The following is a 23,367-nucleotide window of genomic DNA, read 5'->3' as shown; positions in this document are numbered from 1 at the left end:
TCTGCTTACTCGGGTTAGTGCCTGCTCTGACGGGGACATCCTGCCCTGCCTTCCATGGCCATTCCCCTATCTGCTCTGACGGGGACCTCCATCCATGCCTGCCGTGGACATCCTACCTGCCCTGTTATCCTCTCCTGCCTGGTGGGGACATGCCTTTTGCCTGTTGGGGATATGCTCTCTGTCTGCCAGGTACATGTCACTCCTGCCTGCTAGGACACCCCGCCCTACCTGCCAGGGACATCCCACCTGCCGTCCTATCCCATCCTGCCGGGGCCGGGGACATGTCCTCTAGGACCTCCACATCCCACCTACCCGTCTGGAGGTATTCCCCTTGCCCTGATTGCCAGGGACTTACTTTGCCCATAGGGCACCTCCACACGCTCGGAGGAGGGCCTGCTTTACTTCTAAGGAGACGCCTCAGTCGCTCCTCTGTTCCACTCGCTTCCCCCCGTTCCCGGCCGGCCCCTTCGCAGGAGTCCGGAAACGCGGTACTAGCGGGTCCCTCTCACTTCGGGGGTCCGAGCTGCCGGCCCCCGTCTCGTTCACTCACTCATTCGCTCGTCTCCCGGTTTTTCTTACCAATCCGACGCTCCTCTGTGTTGCTCGTCTCACGCTGATCCTAGGGTCCGAAGGTAGCCAGCAACTCCCGAGGGTCCCTCGAAGCAGGTGGTCCAGCTGTCCAGCTGTCCGGGGGTCCTCTTCGGGCGTGGCTATCCCGGACGAGCCCCCAAATTGAAATGAACAGGGCTAATGCCTTTATTAATGTTCAGCTCTTTATTAAAAAGATCAGCTGGGCAGGGGGCTCGACGCAGAGCTCGCCCCCGCAGTCGTAGCTTTCCCAGGCAGCCAGAAGGAAGGCGGCGTGCAGAGTCGGTCACTGGAATCCCGAGCAGCAGCTGTCCTTTCTCCTTTCCTTGTGGCACACCGGTGGCCCGAGGATGAGGAGGCGTGGTGTGCAGAGTCTGTTGCTGAAGTCCAGAACAACAGCTGTCCCCGCCCCTTCCTTGGTGGCAGCACCAGGGCTCTCTGTCTCTCTATCACCCTACTTCTCAGAGCCTAATCTAGTCTGTTCCTTCTTAGGTGATGGCGACAGTTAAAAGTCAATCAGGGGATGTGTTTCCCTCTTCCTCAGCTAGGGCATTTGCCTGGATTTCTCTACTGTGTTCAGTTTCTGATTTATATTCTTTTTTCCCTCCTAAAAATACTCCCATGATCCTAAGGGGTTTCTATTTGCATGTTAGTCTCAGAGTGGCAGCGTGGAGGGGTGGGGGGCCGGTTGTTCCCAGGTAGTTTAAAGAAAACAAACAGAGCAATTAGCTAATTAGCATTTCAATATCGGTCTTTTAGTGTTGCCATGGGAACTAGGAAAGCCCTGACCACGTTTCTGGGGAATACCTGGAAACTGTTCATAACATTTATGAGCACCCAGGGTGAACGTCCTGTTCTCGATTTCTTCTGTGGAATTGTATTGGACATATGTCCCATGAATGTTCATGAAGGTTTTCAGTGTTGTGAGAGTGTGTGTTGTCATGCTCATTTCAGGCATTAGTAATTGCAAAGTGGATAGACTTAAGGATAAAAATACTGGAGATAGTTACTGGATTTGGAGTGCTTCAGTGATCAGGAGTATGACATTACCTTTTCTCAGCAATTAGCACTCTGAGTGCCTGTGGACCTCTTAGATTAGAGTCCTTAAAGCTTCTGACAATTCAGCACATTTTCTGAAGCAAGAAGAGCCAGAAAAAGGAATGCCACACTGATCTCTTAAAACTTGGATTTAACTTTTCTGACTAGTATCTGATAGAAAGTCTGTAACAAAACCAAATGTTGAGCCCATGGCTTTGGAATTGCTTCCCACAAAAGTTCATCTGCAGCTGTTTAAAAACAGAATTTGGAGGTTGTTTCCAGTTCTTGCATGTGTTCTGGTTTGTAGGAAAAGTGACTGAGAATTGGGCTAAGTGATATTTAAATGCTCTGCCAAGAGCTCCTTTGTTAGCAGTCCATAAGAGATTTGTAGGGTATGCAGGAGTGGCCCCATCTTAGAGTAACTAAGGGTTCGTTCTCTGGTATGAGCAGCATTTGTCTGAGGAGAGACTGCACAAATGACCCATTGACTGCTTGCTTTTTTCATGAAGTGAAGCTCCACAAATCATTAAAACTTGTGGTGTGAATGGCAGTTGGAAATAAAATATTGCTGCTAGTAGTACTGCATGGAATGACAATAAGTCCAGAGGTGGATAGAGAGTAGCTTGTTGCACAGTGTACACGGCTGTGCTTGAGGAACAGTGTCAAGTAAGAAAAACAAACTGAATATTATTCTAATGTTTCTTGTGTGATAGCAGCAGGAAGACACTTACACCATTATGACAAAGTGTTCTTGTCTGCTGCTGATTTATTAATACAATAAAAATGGTAGCTTATTTTATTTTTGTTGAACTAAGTTATTTATGGTATTTGCAATATAAAAAAAAAGATTAATAGTTTACTGTGTTTACCTTTGCCAGCTTTAGATATAAAGCAGTTCATTTACATGACTGTCTTTTTCATCTTTTTACACACCATCAAAATGACATATCTTTCTGGGCAAAATAGTAATATCATTTTTGTGGATAAATCCAGCCTCAAATCTCATTTAAAATAAGAGCACGAGGGATGTTAAGTACCTGATACTCTATTAACAGATAATCAAACTAATCCTTTCCAGGAATCTGATAGGCAGCAACTCCTCTGTTCAGGAAAACTCATTAGTCAAATTATGTTATATGTGTCAATGGATATCCCCAACAACCAACCTAAGTATATAAAATATAGGCCTTCAATAAGTAAGACACTACTGTATGTACTGGTTTCACAGGATTCTTGGATGTACCGATGAAATTACCTAAATTAAAGCTTTAAGGCTTATCTAAATTAAATTTTCAAAGGGTGAAAATCTCAGAAGAGTTAACAGCATTGTGTACATCCTTTTCAATGAAGATGAGATTTGAGCTTGTTGCCAGGAGATGAGCTGCTTATTCATAAGTAGCTGTGACAGCTCACTGGTCTCTTTACAGGACACAGCCTGAAAAAAACCCACTATTTTTCTCTGACTTTTAAAGCGTTGTCTCATATTGGGCGTTGCCACTGCTCACTGCAGTGCAGATTGCAATGCTTGTGCAGTTTCTGTTTACCAGGCTTGTAGTAAACATTTTCTTGACTGGCAAAGGACACATAACCCAGTTTATTGTTGCATCTTGGTGCTGCACAACACCTGAAGCAGAGAAAACTGACTTCATTGTGGATTTGTTTCTTCCACTCTGATGGGAAATAGGTTTTTTCTGTTACTCTAATATACTTAAAACAGTGGCAATAAAGGACAATCTGATTTAGCACTAGAAAATAGAATAACTGTGCAGTGATAGCCACTCTTAAAACTCATTCTTTGACTATGTTCCTGTGAAGGGCTGTAAAAACTAAGAAGGAATAGATAATTGGTAACTATTCTTCACGTGTCATGCATCTCCTCTTGACCAGGTCTATTAGTTTTTCTCCCTCTTCATTAGTTTAAGAAACATACTGATGCTGATGGGCACCAGTGACAGCAAGCACAGTATCCTTCCTGTTGTTTTTCCAGACATTCATTTATTGGCATTACTCTTGACACAGTAACACATTAGTTTCTACCATGGAGTCTTCCTGTTCTTTCCTCCTGACAGTTTTCACACTTTGTCTGATCCAGAAAGGAAATATGGCATTGTCTTTTGTCAACTGAAAACACAGTTCTTCCAGCAGGATATTTTTCACTTTGAAACAGAACTAAAATACAACTCTGGACATGATACTACTTCAAAATTGAGCATCTTTGGCTAGCTTTGCATTTTGGAACTTGTTCTCATTCAGTACTAACTCTTATGTTTTTGTCTTGAAAAGGAATTTGCATGCTAGCTGAGAACAGATATGGTGAGAGAAAAATAAATGCCAGGAATGCTACAATAGCTGCTAAGCAAACTAGAATCTAGGAAAAAATATTAACATAAAAATACGTTGCCTCAAATGATGTGTGCACCTACCACATGATAAAGATGGTGACCTCTTCTTATCTGTTAAGAATCAAGAGGATGCTGTCTGCAGTAACATTCTGTTACCATTTATGAATTGGAAAATCAAGAAACAAATTTTCAAAGGAATGACCAAGAAGCTCTCTAGCCTTCCAACTCAGCATATTCTGTGATTCCGTGATTTTTTTTTTTTCAATTCAAAACACAAGATTGAAGATAAGCACCTATATCAAAATAAGGCAACTATGGGCATTTTAAGAAAAGGTTTTTAAAGGTGACCTAGGTAATTGTGAGCCAGATAGTCTGATTTCACTTCTTCTGCCCATCAGAAATTTATATAATGGAAAATAAGAGATGATCAGTACAGTCGTGATTTAACAATAAAAGTCTTAACTTAAGAATTTATATCTGACTGTAGGTTTGCTCTTGTTGAGATGGTAAATAAGTAGAAAACTCCTGAGAAATTTAATTAAATGTTCAACTAGGCCTGTGTAAATTAAATCCATTTTAGTGTTGCCAAAGGTGTAGGTGCAGACTGGCAGTTACAAGAAAAATGAACAACTCATGCTGAACAGACCAACATGGGGACAGAATAAGGGATTGTATTTTGAGTAGCTCTGGCTTTGGAAGAGTATGTGAAACTCAAAAAAGGCAAGCTGCTCAGCTTGAACCTATGGTATGAAATCCTGTGGCAAAAGACCTATGAGCATTTGGGTTTATAAATAGGAACTTCAAATATGAGGAGGAATTTATTTCTGTTGAAGTCATTAATAAGACTTAAAAGACTGCTGTTGGTATGCTGCAAGCTTCTTGGTAATGATGTTCTTAGAAGGATTTGTAGAAGCAGTAGAAAGTTGTGAAAAGTTAGAGGACTGGTAGTTGTGCCTCCTGGACACATGAATAGTCAGGATGTGGTACAGGACACAGTCCAGACATCTCTCCGAAGGGAATCTTCCACTAAATTACTGCTTATTGATGTAACTATAGAGGTATCTCTACACTTACTCTTTATTTTATGCAGATGATCAGATTGTTGCTCTTGAACCTTTTTATTTTCATTTGTGTGGCATAAAAGAGCAAAATTCTTATCTTATAGTTCTGGTCCTGAGAACTATAAATTATGCTGCAGGAGTCTGGATATTTATCTCACCATTTTGTCAAAACAAATGTCTGGTTTTTCAAGTGCCTTGCAGAATTTATGCAACTATGAAGATTCAGTGCTTACTAATTCATTGCTCATAGGTTTTGCTTGCCAACTAATTTTCTGTCACAACTCAGTCAGTATACTTATATATAAAGTGTAGCTAAGCTACATATCTGTTGATTGGGGAAAACAAGCCAGTTAATAAAAAAGAAAAAAACAAACAAAAAAAACCCACAAAAAACCCACAAAAAACCAAACAAAAAAACAAACAAAGAAAACAAAAAAACCCCAAAAAACCCCAGAAAACAACAACCAAACACTATTTACTTTAATCAGGTGCAATATAATGTGCTTTGCATCTATCATTGTGTCGGGGATATGTTTTTGAAGATGTAAAAGCTGTGTGATTTTTACTTCTTTTTTTTTTTTTCCCCTAGACTATGATTTTTGCATTGTAATCTGTCACTTTATACCAGTGGGAGAAGGGAGGCTGTGTGTATAATGACTGCACATAGTGCAAAACAATATGTAATTTAGTGTCTGTTTAACTTTTCTTTGTAAAGGCAAATACAGTCTAAAAGGAACTGAGTCATTTCTGACAAAGACTAAAGGGGAAATCACGATAAAATTAAAATGCAAAGCTTGGCAGTACATTCAAGAGAAATGGGAGACAGAGGAATAACTGAGAAAGAAAGTAGAAATTGAGACAATCTAAGCATAGAACTGAAAGACAAAAAAGAAAAATGTATGGGAAATATATTTAATGGCATAGACAAATATGAGAAATAAAGGAGATACTTGTCTTGAATAGAGAAGGTGCTAGGAAAAGGTGTTACCAAAAAGAAAACCAGTGTCAAGAGACATTAATAATCACAGGAAGCAGATAACATCTATTGCACAAAAATGGTTCTAATAAAACTTGTTAGCTTAGTACAAACATCTTAATTATTTTATTTCAGAACCATTTCTTAAGGTTTATAACACAGATTTTTCTTCTTAAAAACCACAGAGTGACTGAATCATCAGTTGGGCTGCGTACTTCAGGCACATAATGCAGTCTGTAACTCAACTGAGAACAGCTGGTAGTACCAAAATACCAAAGATCATTGATTAATAGAAAAAAAAACCAAAACACTCCAAGATTCGTTGATACCATTTGCTTTGCCTGGATGTGTTTGGCTACAAACGCATGTTGAAAGACTGATATATTAGAGTCAGTTCTAGATCCTAGGAATATGTTTTGGAGATGAGAAATGAGCTGATGTTTTTCCCCTGTCAGACTCCCCAAGATGTTTCTCATAATCCTGTTCCTTACAGCTGTACTTTTGGCAGTCCATCTGTTTTATGTCTTACCTTCTTTAGATCTCCATTCGTTCCCTGTCTTTCCTCTTGATGCCTTTGTTTCTCCCCTTCACTGCCTATTTATGCTTCCTTCTTTTACCAACTTCTCTCTGACACTTCACCTTGTAGGAGGTGGGGGACTGGAAGCCCTGTCCTTTACCACTTCTGCTTTCCCACTGGCAAAGCTCCATGGTGGTCTTCTGTCCTTTGATGGCTCTTTTCTTCAATTTCCTGGTGGCCATTCAGGTTAATTTTTCTCCTTTCTGTTTCTCCATTCCCTTTCTCCACAGTTTAAATTAGTCTTTCTCTGTGCCAGCTACCAGTGGGGGAACATTTAAGCCAGAAGCCAGGCATTGTCCATGGTGTCACATCTGGTTCCCTCTGCTACTGTTGCCGCTCCCACAGAAAGAGGAGATAATGCTTAGGCATGAGTGATTGTGGTTGGTGTGTTGTGCAAATTCAAGATTGTTGTTTTTAGTTCAGGGACCATTTTTTTACAAAGGTAACTAAACTGGCAGGTTAATACTGCTTGTGCAGGTAAACTTAGAGTGAAGAAGCCAGAGATATGAAAAGCAGGAAAGATGAAGCACAGAAATTGCCTACTACTCTAATAATAATAGCAGAAGAGAAAATTAACTCAAGACTGCCATGGTTTCTGGCTCAGTTAGATGGGATGTGAAGCAGTGTGCTACATCTTCTGGAATTATCAGATTTAGGAGGCATTTATATGCCAGATTTTCATCACTGTTTTTTTTGAATTTTAAGTCATCTGTGATGTTGACGGACTGGTGTAAAGTGCCTTGTTTTCGAAGGCCCTTTAAAAATTGAGAACATGTAGCATTTCTACTCAGAAATGCATGAAACTTGTGCCAAGGAAGCTAATACAGCTATTGAAGTAAATGGAAATGATGCAGTTTAATTGAAGTATTATTAGCCAGTGCCAGGTAGTTAAAATATGATTAGCTGGTTGTCCAGTACATGCCAAATTTTTATGTTCAGATCTTCTAAAGCAAAAATGTTGAATATTTCTAATAAGCTAATATATGCACAGACTTTCTCATATAGATTTTTCAAAAATATCAGTAGTGTGAAACCAATGAATATTTCATTACATCCTGAGATGCCTCAGTCAACAGTAACTGGATTCCTCATGTCTCTTGTCCAGGAAACCAGCTTTGGAAAACTTTTGAAGAAGATAAAGATAGTATCACTTAAGAATTCTGTTTGCAAATCTTTCCCTGCTGATGGTAGAGAAACACCAGATTATTTATCTTTTATCTAAGAAGCAGCATTTGAGTATATAATTGCTAATTTGTAAAATGTAAATAGGGGAAGTTGTAGTCAACCAGACAATATGTCTTATCTGCAATTAACTGATGGAGCTGGAGTATTTTTGTGTGTTTATTTTTCAGCTCATTTGTAGACTGTAGCGGAACAATATGATCAGATAGGTATTTTAATGTTTTTCAGTACAACTCTTAACTTAGGAACGACCACTAGGATAGTTCTCCTAGATTGTTATGATCAGATAATTTCTTCCCATCTCTTTTGATAGTCTTTGTCCCTGTATTCATTATTCCAAAAAATCATGAGCTGTATTTTCATGTCAAAACAGTGTAGAGCCTCTAGGAAGGAAGCAGCTTGGATGTGTGAATGGACCTGTCCAGTCCTCTGGGCTTTATTGAGCTTTTAGTTTCAGAGGTAAAGTGCAGAGCACGGTTGCAGCTTTTACCTTGGAAGTAATACCCTGTGATACCCTGCATTAGAAAAGTTTTACAAACTTGATCTCTGGATCCTTAAGCAGAGAAACTAAGGAGAGCCAAGCTTGTGTAGCCATGAAGTTTAGGTTAGGTGTTTTATTACCTAATTACATGCGTCATCTGAAACTGGACAGCCTTCTTTGCATTTCCTACTGTTCTTTAAAATTGTCAGCAAAAGTGTATCTTTCAGGGAGGAATCTGGTGTGACTTTCTTAAATAAAAGTGTTTGTAGAAGTCTTGTTTGTGATTTTACTGGATAAAGAAAATGTCAACCTAGTCTACATGTTCTGAAAACTAAGGGAGTTTCTTTTTCCACAAAGAAGGAACATTCCATGAAGCATTTATTGCCTTGTGAAATGAGCAAATCATCAAGTTATGTAATATTTATGGCTTAAGTACTATCTGCTTTATTCTGTTGCTCTTGAGAGACCAGAATTCTCATAGCACAGGAGTATTTTGTGGCAGCAGATGTAACCAGATGTAACCAGACTTCCATGACACTGAATTTGGCAGTGTTTTAAAATTCTGGAGACTGTTAGAATTAAGCAGAGTTTCTTTCCCTTTGCATGTGTAAACTGCCTGCGTGTAACAGCTGAATGCCTTGCACAGGGGTAGTAGCTTTGCCACCAGAGGTTTAAGTGGATATCATTGGGCATCAAAGCTAATGCTCAAGATGTGTGTGATGGCATTGCCCCTAGATTATTCCTACCTTCAAAAAGGGGAAGCAGGAGGGTCCAGGGAACTACAGCCTGGCCAGTCTTACCTCTATCCCTGAAAAGATGATGGAGCAACTAATTTAGAAAACTCTTCCCCAGAGCAACAAGGTGATTGGGGAACTCATGTTTAACTGACCTTGATGACCTACGATGAACTGACTTTATTTCATCAGATCCTCATGAAGAAGCTGGTGAAGTGGGGGCTGGATGAGCGGACAGTGAGGTGGATTGAAAACTGTCTGAGCAGACAAGTTCAGAGGGTGATAATCAGCTGTGCAAAATATAGTTTGAGGACAGTAACTGGTGGTGTACCTGAGGTCCAATCCTGTTCAATGTTTTCAGGAATGATCTGGATGATGAAAAAGGTGGTACTCTCAGCAAATTTGCTGATGACACCAAACCAGGAAAAGTAACTGATACTCAGAGGAACCTCAGTAGGATGGAGATATAAGCTTGACAGGAGCATCATTCAGTTCAGTGAGGGCAAGGGCAAAGTCCCACACCTGGGGAGGAACAAACCCATGTACCATTATCTGTGAGGACCACCCAGGTCTGCAGAAAAGTGGTGGACACCAAGTTGACCATGTGCAGCAATATGCCCTTGCAGTAAAAAAAGTGAATGGTATCCTGGCATGCATTAGAAAATATGCCAGCAGGTCAAGGGAGGTAGTTCTTAGCCTTTGCTGTATCCAGTTCTAGGCTCCATAGTACAAGAGACATGAACATACTGGAGAGAGTCCAGCAAAGGACTGACAAAGATAGTTAAAGGACTGGATTTTCTCTCATTTGAGGGAATGCTGAAAGAGCTGGGACTGTTCAGCCTGGAGAAAAAAAGGCTCAGGAGAGATCCCATCATTGTGTGCAAATATCTGAAGGGAGGAAGTAAAGAAAGTAAAGCAAATGGTCATTATAGCCATTTTAAGTTGTCACCATAGTCCAGATTCAAGTTGATTCTTGGTTTTTTAACTCTGATCTTAGACTGCTGGGATGGATTTAGGTTTTTCATTTCCACATCGATTTTCTTCTGTCACAAAATAATATAAATTCATAGAGCATTCCCTTTGCAGAATAAGTCTTCTCTTGTTTAAAGATTTTCAGTCTTTTGGAAATGCTAAGTGTTGTTCATCAAGTACTTTGGTAATCATTGCAGCTCACCAAGGACAGCAATAGTACCTCAGCTATGGCTTTGTCTTTACAGTATCTACAAATTTTCCCTCCTTGAACATCTGCTACAGCTCAAGAAATCTACAGTGCTGATGAGGCGCTGTTGAATTTATGTATTTCTACATCATTTCACCTCTGTAGGTAGTGTAGTGTGTAACTGCCTTGCTAAATTTCACATGAACATGATTTGCATTCTCCAGGACCAATTCTAGATGTGGCATACCTCTTCAATCATCACTAACAAACATCTATGAAATATACCTCAAGTGTTCTCCCACTCTCATTTCATACTGTGATAGCTGAAATGTTACCAGAATCTTACTGCATCTCCCTCATCTCACAAGATGACTTTATAATTACATCCATGAAAATTACTAGAAGCAGATGTGTAAAGAGGGAGCTGTTTCTCCATTTCTCAGCAGCAAGATGGCCCCCACTAGCAGGGGAGAATGCCCTAGGAACAGTGTAAAACTTAGAAGCCCCCAAACTTTACAGAGGCAAAGTATGTTGGAAGTTAAGAGCTCTTCATCTAGGATATTAGAGCTGTTTATCTGGCATGCAGACATCTTTTTCCTATGCAGTAAGACTTAGGTATAAGCAGTCATCAAACCCGCAATGCTTATTAAGCTACTTCTGGTTTTCTTAATTTGTTTTTTTTTGGTGATAATGCTGCTTGATTTTCACCATGAGCCTTTACTCATGCAGAGAGTCCTCTCTAAGAAGTTGACCTTTAAATGAGTGTTTAGCCACCAAAAGGCAGTGAGGAGCTGACTGCTGCAGATTAAACTCTGAAGGTAGAAAGATAACTATTCTTGATTGGGCCAAGGAATACCACATAGTTTCCTCAAGGGTCTGAGTCTGGTATTGCTATCAAGGGCTCTGGTTTTTCAATCTACATTTAGTAATTAGATAGGTCTCCCCCATCATCTTCATCGTTAGTGTTCAAAGGAAATGTGTTCAGGATTTGATACCAATATAGTAGTACTGGTGGTGAACCAAGTGCTAAATTTCTGTGAACTTGTGCAGTATGTCTGTTTTGTCTGATGTTTTTTTTTCAATGATCCAGGACTATCAAGCCTACAGATCCAGCCACATTGCATGGCCATAGATTCTCACTAGTTAATAAATATCAGATTACAGAGAAGTCTGGCATTTATTACTTTTTAATAAGAATAATTCAAAGGCTGCTCTGTGCACATAAATGAAAGAGATTCCTTATTTGTAGAAAACATCTATCATCGCTGTCAGAGTCAGGAACAGAGGCCATTTGGTGCTGCTTGCCATTCACAGTGCTGGAATGGAACACCTAACAGCAGTATTAGCATAATACATGAGATCTGCAGCCATGCATCTAGGCAGTCACTGGATACATCAATAGGGCTTTTGAAGAATCATTGAAATCTTTAAGGCCCTTTTCTGCAGAATGTTTTAATGGCCTTGCTTGAATTAATCGGCTCAGGAGCAAGCTTTCATATTGTGGGGTGGGTGGCAGGTTTGATATGTTAAGCATCAATTTAATGGATGAAAAATTTTCAGGCCCTCACAGCTGGTCTGCTGTACATACTAGTTTGTAAATACTGATTGCTGTTTTCATCTTAATGAGGGATCCACTTATCCGATTTGGGGTTTAGATTTTGCTTTTTCTGCTAATTTTCACTCTCCTTCTAGCTGTAAACAGCTTGATTTGTTTTTCAAAGGGGGAAAAATTCTTCCATTGGTTTACAGTATTTGCAGAAAGAAGTGTTAGGCTAGTAAAGGCCATGTAAATTGATGGCTTTAATATGTTACATTTTGCCATGTAAAATGGAGACACTTTTCCAAGTCTACAATGACTTCTAAAACTTTTCTGAAGAATGTCCATATTTTGGGAGTGGACAGAACAGCTACCTTGGGATTGATATCCATTTACCTAGAACAGTATTTTTGGATCTTCAAAGCAGGATGTCTTGCTGCTGCTGTTATGGTGTCTTTAAGAAGATTCTGATCAGTTCTTTACTTGTAGCTTTGTGCTAACATAGAAACTTGGGCATAGATGGTCTCCATTATCCATGAAAGGTGCTGTGTGTGTCAACAGAGTAGATAACATACCTGAGAGGCAAAGCATTTTAATCTTACATGTACAGAATGTGCACAAGCCATCTCATACTTGGAAACTGTGGTGGGTTGACCCTGGCTGGATGCAAGGTGCCCACCAAAATTGCTCTGCCACTCCCCTCCTCAGCTGGACAGGGCAGAGACAAAAAAAAAAAAATGCAATGAAAGACTCATGGGTCAAGGTAAGGACAGGGGGAGATTACTTGCCAAGTACTGTCATGGGCAAAACAGACTGGACTAGGGGTATTAATTGATAATGAGAAATAAAAATTAAATCTTAAAACCTTACCCCCACCTTCTCTTCTTCACAGGCTCAATTTCACTAACGATTAGTTAGTGACTACCTTCTCCCCCACAGCAGCACAGGGGATCAGGGAATGGGGTTGCATCAGGTGTTATCTCTGCCCCTCCTTCCTCTTCAGGGGGAGGACTCCTCACACTCTCCCCTGCTCCACCATGGGATCCCTCCTACAGGAGACAGCCTTCCGTGAACTTCTCCAACATGAGTTCTTCCCACAAGCCAAAGTTTTTCGCAAACTGCTCCAGTGAGTGTCCCCCACGAGGCTGTCAGTCCCACCAGCAAACCTGCTCCAGCGTGGGCTCCTCTCTGCACAGGGCCACAGTTCTGCCAGGATCCTGCTCCAGTGTAGGCTTCCTACAGGGTCACAGCCTCCTTTGGGGATCCACCTGCTCTGATCTGGGGCTCCTCCATGAGCTTCAGTTGGATCTCTGCTCTCCCATGGACCTCTAAGGTCTGTAGCAGAATCTCTTCTCTGATGCCTGGAGCACCTCCTTTCCCTCCTGCACTGACCTTGGTGTCTGCAGGGTTGATTCCATGACAAATTCTCACTCCTCTGGCTGCAGTTGCTGTTCTGTGGTTGGTTTTTTTACCCCATTCTTAACTATGTTATTGCAGAGGCTCTACCACCACCACTGATGGGCTCAGCCTTAACCCATGGTTAGTCTGTTTTAGAGCCAGCTGATGTTGGCTCAGCCAGACATGGGGAAACTTCTGGCAGCTTCTCACAGAAGCCGCCCTTGTGGCCCCCCACTACCAAAACCTTGCCGTGCAAACAGCATGCTGGAAGACTGGTAAGGCAGCTGAGTGATTCTCAGCTGAGTTATTTTTCTGTTCCTTGGCAAAGTTAAATCATCTAATTCTTTGTATGTGTTGTACAGAGAGTTTTTAAAAGCTGTAGTGATGACTTTGCAGCAATCACAGTCATGCTGCATTAGTAATTATTCTTATCATCAGGTTTTTCCTAATAACTGACTTACTTTTCCTTGGTCCATTTTGGTGTTATTTTCTGTTCTCCATGTCCATGGAAAAAATATTATTTCCTTTTACTTGTGTTAGCCTTTTATATACTGAAAAGTCATTATCTTGTCCTCTCTTGAACATCTTATGTCTAGACTAAATAACCCAAATTCTTCTGCTGTTTCCTAATGAGCTCTATTTTAAGGCAGCCATTCATTTTTTGTTCTCTTCTGTTCTTCTTGCCTATGTATTTTTTGAAATGCATTGCCTGTCAACAGGGAACCGCCAGGGCTGAAATAGAATCTATGAATTCAACTCAGTTTAAAAAAAAATAAAGTAAAAATATTACATGATAAGTAACTGTGTTGTCTGATACCAGCACATTATTTATAAGCTAGAGCCTGAGACTTTTACTGTTGTTCTTATGGTAAATTTGAAACTTGCTAAAGAAGGCACTTTAATGAGCGCAGCAGAACTCTCTGGACACACCTGCAGTTTCCCATAAATGATACCTCACTCACCACTGCTTGCTACATTTCTTTTCCCTCCCTCTCTCCAAAAATGCTCTTGTGGTCACTTGGCTCTGATAAAATCCTGTGCAGCTGTCTCCCAGTTCTTACTCCAGCCTGCATAGGTAACCACTGTGCCAAGCACTCAGTGGTTTTTTTATGCAGAAGTAGTGGCAAGATTGGACTGAAATGACAGTAATAGAAAGTAAAGGCATGCCTTCAACCAGTTTTTTGTTTCTGTACATTTGGTTTTGGATGAGAGGCGTCTAGAGAGGGAGTGTTGTACCCTTCTGATGCTATCAGTGGTGCTCAAGAGTCCTCAGCCCAATAGAGGTGACAGGAAAGTGTCTTTAATTGCAGCCAGTTTGGGCAGGTACTGCTAACAGCATGGTTGTCTGAATTAGCAATTCCTGCTGGTGCTCTCACGTGGAAATGGCTCTGTGATTGCCTTGCTTTAACTGTCTTGTCCAGACTCATGCACATTTAGATCAGCTCAACCTTTACTTCATACACTCTAGCTAAAAACTCCTTCCTCAGGTGCCATACATTTCAAACTGATTAAAAGCTGGATAGCAATGTAAATAGTTAGCCATTAAGAATATTCTTGAGCAAGGATGTTTCTAAGGATGTTCTTCCACTGAATATTCTTACCCTAATGTTTCAGTATCTTTTATTAATGAACAATATGAGAGTGCATAGCACTTCCAGAGGGTGCAAGATACAAAAGCTAAAGATAAACAAATTCATGTTACAAATGTCTTTCCAAACTATTTACCATTTCACTGGAAGTCATCATTCTGTTCTTGATTAGGTATTGAAGCTTGCCTGCACTGTTGGGGGAGCCCCCCCAGATGACTCCCAGTAGATAGTTCTGTCTGGTCTTTACCCATCTGCTACTTAAAATTCTAAAAGTTCAACATGAATTTTTGACACTTATTTATAGATTCAAATGAGGTAATTCTTATGCAACTGGGCCAAGACTGAGGTTTTAGTTCTCTTAAGGGTTTCTTTTTTTCCCAGTTACCATAGATTCCACCTCTATTATACCTCTTCCTTATGCCTTCCTCTTCTGAATTGGTCCTGTATTCAAGGTCAAAGTGCTATCTATATGAATTTTACTGCTAAATTCCTGCATGTTTTCTCAAAGACTGTCTCTTGTCAGTTTCTTTGCTAAAAATCATTCAAGCCATATTGCCTCTGTTGCTTCACAGTTCTACCAAATCATATTCTCAGGTATATCCTTTGTCAGTTTAGACATATCCCATCTTACAGTTCATATGGAGAACTTCTCTAAAAGTTCTTTATCCTGGCTCATTGCTTTCAGATTCACCTATATCTCTCCGTACTCCACTGCATCAAATAAAATTAGATGTCATCTTTAATATTTTCTTCTGGTTTATTTCATGTCTCACTAGTCATTTCCTCAAAGATTAAGATATTGATTTTTTTCCCACCTTCATATGAAAAATAAGGATATTCTTGATTGCTTATTTTTCAGCTTGCTTCTCTAGTGAGCATTTCTTCAGTTTCTTCCCATAGACTTTACAAATCAACTGCTGCAGTCCTTCCTAAAGATTTTATTCATTTTGATTACAGATTACTGGTCAGGTAGTTGACAATACAATTGTAAAATATCTCAAGTTAGAAGGACCTTTAAGGACTGGGGAATCCAACCCCCTGCTTCTCTCAGGATGAGCTAAAACTGAACCATGTAACTAAAGAACATCATCCACACAGTTCCTTGAGTTCTGACAGGCTTGGTGCTGTGACCAGTCTCTTAGTGAAGAACATTTTTCCTATCTGAAATTGCCCTTGTGCATCTTCATTAGATTTCTTCATGTCCCATTTCTAGTCAACAAAGAGATGATGTTTTTATACTACATCTGTGTTGCATAAGTTATTCTGGGATGTGGTAGCTCTTTTTGTAACTGGTTTGTATGGTGCATCAAACTGGTAAATAATGTTACCTTCAGGTTAAGGAGACACTTGTCTAGAAATGTAGTGAATACTGAGAGTGCATTAATTAAAATGTATGCTAGCAACTAACTGGTAAAAACAGATTCATACCATGGGGTTATACCAAATATGCCTTTGGAAAACATGCTTGCAGGTAGGCTTAGAAGAAACTTTCTCCCAGTTGCTTGTCTGTCTAATAAATGTTGGTCTCTGAGTAAGGCTATTACAGATTTATGTTCTAAAAGTAGAAATAACACTAGAAATGACTGAGATTTTGTTCCGTCAGTAATTTCTGTGAGGGATCAGACTAGAAAGGCAATATTAGCCCTGTAATTATTTTTCATATGCATTATCGATGAAGGAAAAACTAGAGGAAACTGCATATCTGGTTTTGCACAGACAATGTTCATAAAAGAATGGGAACTCTGTTTGCACTAATCTTATTAAAAAGAGGTTGGAAGTTCGTAAAAGCTAAAAAACTTGGGTAGGAGAGTTGTGTCTTGGTTTTTAACTGAAAAATACAAGGTATGATTTAAAGACTGTTTTAAGAAGCACTTGAATTTCCTAATACTGGTCGAGGGAGGTGGGAGGAGACCTGATATTCTTCTGTAATAGGAATCTAAGAACTGTTGCTGGGGAGCTTGGAAGGAAAGAAATCAAAATGACAAGTTTGCTTTTCATGTTCAAATCTAACTGAAAGTTACAAAGTGAACAAGTGGCAAAAAATTATAAGTTAATATGTTTTCTACAATGTAAAGCTTTTTTTCATACAAAGAGGTAGGTGGGGCAAGGAAATTTTAGTCTTTACAGTTCTTGGAGATAAATCAGACTTTGTAACTATTTGCAATTGATCCTACTATCTTAGGTTTTCAAGATCAAAGCAGTGCAACTGGCAGGAAAACTTCTTCCAGCCTTCAACACACCTACAGGTATACCATGGGCAATGGTGAATCTGAAAAGGTAATGAGTTTTCTTTTGTGAAATGTGTTCCTTTCCCTCTCTCCACCTTAATAATGGCATATATCAGTTTTTCTTAGTAGTGCAACTGTAGAAAATGCAGACAAATTGTCATTCCTGGCATGTTAGAATCATTTTGATAGAGTTCAGCACATTCTAACTCATTAACTGCAATACATTTTCATCCTGTTTTTATTTTTATGATTCTGCAATAAGCATTAAATTTGCCATTGGACCACACTTAACGTATTATTCTGTGTCTTGCTTTAGAGCTTAATAATTGTTTCTTTAGTCATTACAAAATCTGTTAAAAATCAAAATTGTTTGCAGGACACGGTTGAACTTACTGGGTTTTCTGTACTGTGTGAGCTGTATGTTACCTTTAGAAGATTCCTAGCATTTGAGAAGATGATGGGACTCTGAAGTTACTATTTCGTTTTACATTTTAGCTTGCTGTCTGATGTGCTGAAGTGAACTATGTTCTGTGCAGATGAAGAGGCTCCTTTAGATGACTGTTCAGATCAGACTGAACTTAGATGGTCTGCATTGCCTCATAGAAAACAACTGCCTTTCCTAATTTATGTTGTATTGCTTGCTCAGTGCTAGGACTTATCTTAGATTTTGAGAGTGTTTTTGATGCAAAGCATTCTTTTCATTTTCACTACATCCTTAAACGGTAGCTGAATTGGGATGCATATCTAGATTGTGTGTACACTTACTCATAACTGGAATCTTTTATAAGAGGAAGTAGAAGTAATCTTCAGAAATACCTAGTTAACTACAGAAATTAAACAACTCAATCCTGAAAGGTCCTGAAAACTCCCAGATTAGATTAAACCAGAGGTAATTTAGGAGTTAGGATTAGCAAGATGGTATCACTTTGAGTGCAAAAGGTAGGAGATGCTGATTCTGCTGATTCTTTAGGCGAGCCTGAGGAACTCATATATTGTGCCATAACATCCTGTATTCCTGTGTAAACATCCTGTATTCCTATGTAAACATAAGATAGGGAAGCACATCCCACACAAGTAAAGGGAACACAGCAGATCAAGGTAGCAAACACTGCCACCTTCAAAACTTGTCTTACGTTGATTCTTGTTCTTAAGAACATGCAGTGAATAAAGAACAACTGCAATTGAGCCCAGTGTTAAGTCATCATATTTGAGTGACTTCATGGTATTATATTATTTAAGTATAGCATTTTTTGTTGATGAGGTTATGGTATCTTTGTTCCAAAAAGATCCCACCAGCAAACCAACTGATCAATCCAAGATTACTCCTGTAATCTTAAGTGTGGGTTAAAATATTGTTGTTACTTGCTTAGTTGCCTGTGGTAGTTGTCCTGTGCACAGTAGTTCTGAATTTTCTGTTGTTTTCTTCCTTTCTTTATGTATATTTGTTGCAATTCAGTGGTGTTGGTCGAAACTGGGGCTGGGCTTCTGCTGGCAGCAGCATCCTTGCTGAGTTTGGTACTCTGCACATGGAATTTGTCCACCTCAGCTATTTGACAGGGGACCCTGTATATTACAACAAGGTGAGTCTCAAAAATCAATATTTTTATCATACTTCTTATAATAAATTTCATTAAAGGGGAAGTACTTTCTGTATTGAATTCTACTTCCATTCTTGGTAGCAGGTAAATATTTTCATGTTTGTATTTCTGTTACCAAATAGATTTATTTTTCAAGTAGAAATATATGACAACACAGGTTTTCTTATTTGTTTCAGAATACATTTAAAAATCATGATTTTTAAGCATGTTTATGTGAGCGTCCTTTAAAACCAAAAATGTACAAATCTGAAGAAAGCCCTCAGGAAAGCTTGTAGTTCAGATTAATAAAATTTGCTACTAAAAATGAAAGAAAAATAAAAAAGATTAGATTTAACTATGTGCAGAGGGCAGACGAACGTTGTTAGCGGTGAACCTGATTCTTGATTTAATTTAGGTCATGCACATTCGGAAGTTACTTCAAAAAATGGATCGTCCTAATGGACTTTATCCAAATTATTTGAATCCAAGAACAGGCCGGTGGGGTCAGCGTAAGTATTCTTATTTTATTAATTCCTAATTAGAAGCCTACTTCTTACTTCGTTGCTGAGTTGGAGATCAGAAAGTTTATTCTGTAGGGTACAAACAGCATTGCTTGATAACATAAAACACAGAAGGATTGCTTGAACTTGAGATATCCTGAAATGAATCTTTGCCTGTCTCTGTCTGAAGTCACAGAGCTCACTTTTTAGGGTACTTTCTGAAAACAGCTTGCTACTTAATCTGATGCCTATCCTTATGTTTATCAGTCAATAAAATCTTCAGTAATAAAGAATAAGGCTGAAAGTATTTCCTCATTTTGATTCTGTTCCTGGTTTTGTTCTGCAAACCATCTGGTAAGTGGATTATTGCAAGGTGACGTGCATTAGTGCATGTTTGTGGTGGTTAAATTGTGTTGGGCACTGACATCTACAAACATAATTCATCTCCTTAGTGGCATGTGAAATGGCACGATGAACCTCCTTATAGATGTAAAAAAAAAAAAAAAGCTCTGGAATGAAAAGAAAAAGTAGACATTGCTGACAAGGTAAGAGGAGAGATAAAACATCAAGAGAGAGACACAAACAAGGTTCTTCTCTTGAAGTGGTCTTTCAAAAAAAGTTGAGTGGTTTTGTGCTTTGACAGTGGCAGTGATAAAAGAGAAATTTTTTCTTCAAGGTTTTATTTCTTTTTCTTTTATAAATGCAGGTCTATTTAGGAAAAACACGCAAGATGATCTATTTCTGTCCTGTTTGACATCATTGATAGGTTTTGGGGATTTCAGTGGTTGGCTCTAAATATCCAGCAGAACATGTTCTGGCTTGCAAACTGAGAAACTGCTTCTGACTTTGAATCTGGTATGTGAGGGAGATGAATACAGCTGTCATTGCAGTCATTGTGAAATACTTGTCTAATCCCATCTTTAAAGCCAAAATTCTCTCCAAAGCATCTTGTATCTTTGAATGAATCATGACACCATCTGAGATGGACAAATGGATTGATGGGACAAATTCTTCGATAAATTTAAGTTTAACAACATATTCAGAAATAAGAAAATATGCAAATACAAATACTCCGGCATTATTTATTCAAAAGACAATTTTGTATTTTTGCTTTGAAACAATTTTTTTATTGATTTTTTTTTTTATTCCTAACCATCTGCTTGTGCTGGATTTATCGACAGTAGTCTAATGTGACGTATCACCAGGATTCTTTAGAGGCTTTTTCATAGCATCATGGAAATGCTTGGGTTGGAAGGAGCAGTAAAGATCATCTAGTTCCAACCCCCCTGCTGTGGGCAGGGGCACCTACCACTGGGTTGCTCAAACCTGGCCTTGAACACTTCCAGGGATTGGGCATACTCAACTTCTCTGGGCAACTCACCCCCACAGTAAAGAATTTCTTTCCAATATCTAATTTAAACCTCCTCTCTTTCACTTTGAATCCATCTCCCCTTGTCCTGTCATTACATGCCCTTGTAAAAAGTCCCACTTCAGCTTTCTTGTAATAACAATGCACAGAATTAATATCTCTTGGGAATAAAATTCTCCTCATCACTAAAAATAAACATACAGTGAAAGGTTTAACTTTGCAGAAGTTTGGTGGAGCTCAAACATACTATTAAATGGATTTTGCAAGATAATACATTTGGGACTCAAGTTTAGGATTAGAAACTGAGACTTAGGTTCTGAGGATAAAAAGAAATACAAATTCTTAAAAACTTTAATTTTTCTATGCTGATCATGAGTCCTAAATTTATTTCCTGGAATTTGATGATTGGGGTTTGGGGGTTTTTTTGAGCAAGTAAGGTTCCAAGTGCATATTCAGATATTCTGGTAATATTTCTAGGATTTTCCCAGTGCAACAATGTCATGGCTTAGGGTGGTAGTCTCCAATTTAGTTGTTCCCTAAAACCACTCCTGCTGCTCACTCACCCTTTGCGTGCCTCCTGTTGGAAGCACAAAAGATCACTGGTTGAGATAAGAACAATTTACTGGAAACAACAGTGAGATAAGAAAATGAAGTAACTGCAACAATATTAATAACAAAAGGTATAAGGGGAAAAAAACCTGTTTACATAGAAGACCTGTTCTTTGCAGCCAGTTTCTTCTCCCTGACCAGAAAGGATGCCCTTCTCCTGAGAGGAGGAGTTTTCCCTGCTGCTGGCAATGACCTGAGATGGTATTGAACAAAATTGGGGTCTGGCCATGCCCCCTCCCAGCTACTCTAAAAAATTAATGCTGTCCTAGCTGAAACTAGGACAAACAGCATGTGTAAACCTAATACTGATTTTGTGGGGACTAGATAGCAAGAATCCATAATTCTGCATTTCCTTTCATAAACCTGGAATGATGAGAAAATGTCTCTGTTGTATCCCTGGTAGATCACTCTTCAGTGCATCTACTTGCAAAAATTTAAGAAGTTACAGTAAAGGAGCATGTGGTCTGAAACACTGGGCAGATGGGATGGAATAGCTGAGGCTTAGGCAGGAATTTCTTTCTCCCTTGCAGAGGTTGTGTCCTGCTATGCATGAGTGAATCGAGTAAGGCTGATGCCTTCACACACAACATCCCAATTCACTAGAGGACTCGTGTCTAAGTCCCCTACAGTGTTACTGGCTTGAGTCTCATGGTTGGTATTACAGGCAGGCAAGGCTTTTATGTTTCTCTTAGAAGGTAATTTCAAAGAGCATTGTATTTGGCTTGTTATACCTTTGTACTGGAAAGACTGAGAATGGAAAGAGTATCAAAGCATAACTTTTCTTTTTCCACCTTCTGGGAAAGCTGCCCTTTTCATCTTTGCTGTAACCTTTAGTTTGATGCATCTTATCTCGTACAAAGTACTTTCTGCAGATAGTTTTGGAGAATTATTTCGAAGCACTTTATTTGCCTAGATACAAGTAACTTCACGCTGACCTTTCTAGTGTTGCTTTTCTTTCTTTTTTTTTTCTTTCTTTCATCCTTTCATCATTTTTTTCTCTGCTCAGACTTTTTTTGGTTCAATTCTAGTTAGTTTGTTTGTTAATCTGTACAGTATTCCAACTAAGACACGAGGGTGTGAAATAGATAAAATAAATCAGCATAAATACATACCTAAATGCACTGCTGAAGAACTATGGGACATAGCTGCAATATAGCATCTTTCTAGAAATGGGTTTATTTTCTGTTTCAGTACTCTTCATTCTAGTGGTGAGTACCTTTATTCAAAGTAGTAATAACATCAGTGGTGATGGGAACTTAGCAGTCAGACCAATTAATGCTATTACTACCACTTGATTCTTAGTATTAGACAAGATATATAGTGGAAGAATTAATTTAGGTCACGTTTTCTCAGCAGTTATATTTTGCCTTTGCTTTTAATTTATTTTTTTAAAGAAAAAATTTACAGTATTTGAATAGAAGAAAAATTGTACCCTTCTGGAAGTATTGCTGTTTTGTTTAATTTTGTTCCAACAAGCTGATAAGTAAACTTGAATATTTAAAGGAAATTCCTGTTGCAAGATTGTGGGAGAAAAGGGAAGCATCATTTTCTGTGGCTTTGGTGTGGCCCCATAGGGCTGTAAACTGGATCCATCTCTACTTGCAAACAAAACCTTGTGGAAAGTTCTTGGTACCTTCTACCTTAATACTTATTAGAGTATTTTGATACCTTCTCAGAGCTGTTTCCACTAGGAGCCTAGGCACACCCTAATTTTGTGGGTTTTAACCAAAGGTACGCTGCCCCCCCAGTCTTCTTTGCATATCCAGGGTTCATGAATGGTGACGAGCTATCTTTTGTAAGGGTCTTTCAGCAGTTGTTACGGGGTTTTTCTGTGCCTCAGAATATTTCTATCTTAGCCTCCATAGATCAGGCCATGCTGCTGTGTCTTATCTGGTTTGCCTTGTTTAAATGTGTGCTCAAAATGTGGTCTGTGCTCTTCTTGGGTTAGCAGAAGGGGAGCGGTGTATGTGATATGCTGTAACCTTGTCGACATCCTTCTGATGTGAGGTGCAGGGTCCAGTGAGTCATTTGTCCTGGGGTTTGATTTATCAGAGTGCAGGCCTTTTGATCTCAGTATAAATAGCATGTTCTGCAGTTTCACTGCTGGGAATGATGTGTTGGGGACACTGCCCTGAGATGTGCAGACCATCTTTTTCACTTGTCTGCTGGAGCTTATAAAGACGTGCGCTTTCATTCAAACCAGTCAACGTGTCTGTTACAAATGCCTGAACAGTTATAACCAGTGAAGTAACTTAGCAGTCAATTAGTGATAATGATTTCATCAAGAAGGATGTGACCATTGCTTCCAGGTTCTTAACAAGTTACAGAGATGAGTCAAATCATTATGTCAGTGTGGCATTAATCTATAGGCATGTCTTTGAAATGCTTACAATTTAATTAATGTATATTTTCATTTGCATTT

At 39.2% G+C, this 23,367-nt stretch overlaps 1 protein-coding gene across 5 annotated transcripts in view; it reads left to right on the top strand.

Annotated features, from left to right (window-relative positions):
* The window catches only part of MAN1A2 (mannosidase alpha class 1A member 2), a 143,991-nt gene that overhangs the window by 79,058 nt on the left and 41,566 nt on the right, over positions 1-23,367 (top strand). For all 5 annotated transcript variants that reach the window (XR_008436046.1, XM_053972127.1, XM_053972128.1 and 2 more), the window contains exons 6-8: positions 16,845-16,939; positions 18,347-18,470; positions 18,883-18,976. Coding sequence is in view for 4 of the 5 variants with exons in the window: in XM_053972127.1 (XP_053828102.1) it covers positions 16,845-16,939; positions 18,347-18,470; positions 18,883-18,976 (313 nt within the window). In the remaining variant the exon portion in view is untranslated. The remainder of the gene's footprint in view (positions 1-16,844; positions 16,940-18,346; positions 18,471-18,882; positions 18,977-23,367) is intronic.

Source organism: Vidua macroura, chromosome 2 (genome assembly GCF_024509145.1).
Source record: "Vidua macroura isolate BioBank_ID:100142 chromosome 2, ASM2450914v1, whole genome shotgun sequence".
Classification (NCBI taxonomy): Eukaryota; Metazoa; Chordata; class Aves; order Passeriformes; family Viduidae; genus Vidua; species Vidua macroura.
The sequence above is the reverse complement of the archived record's forward strand: the minus strand, read 5'-3'. Positions and strand labels throughout refer to the sequence as shown.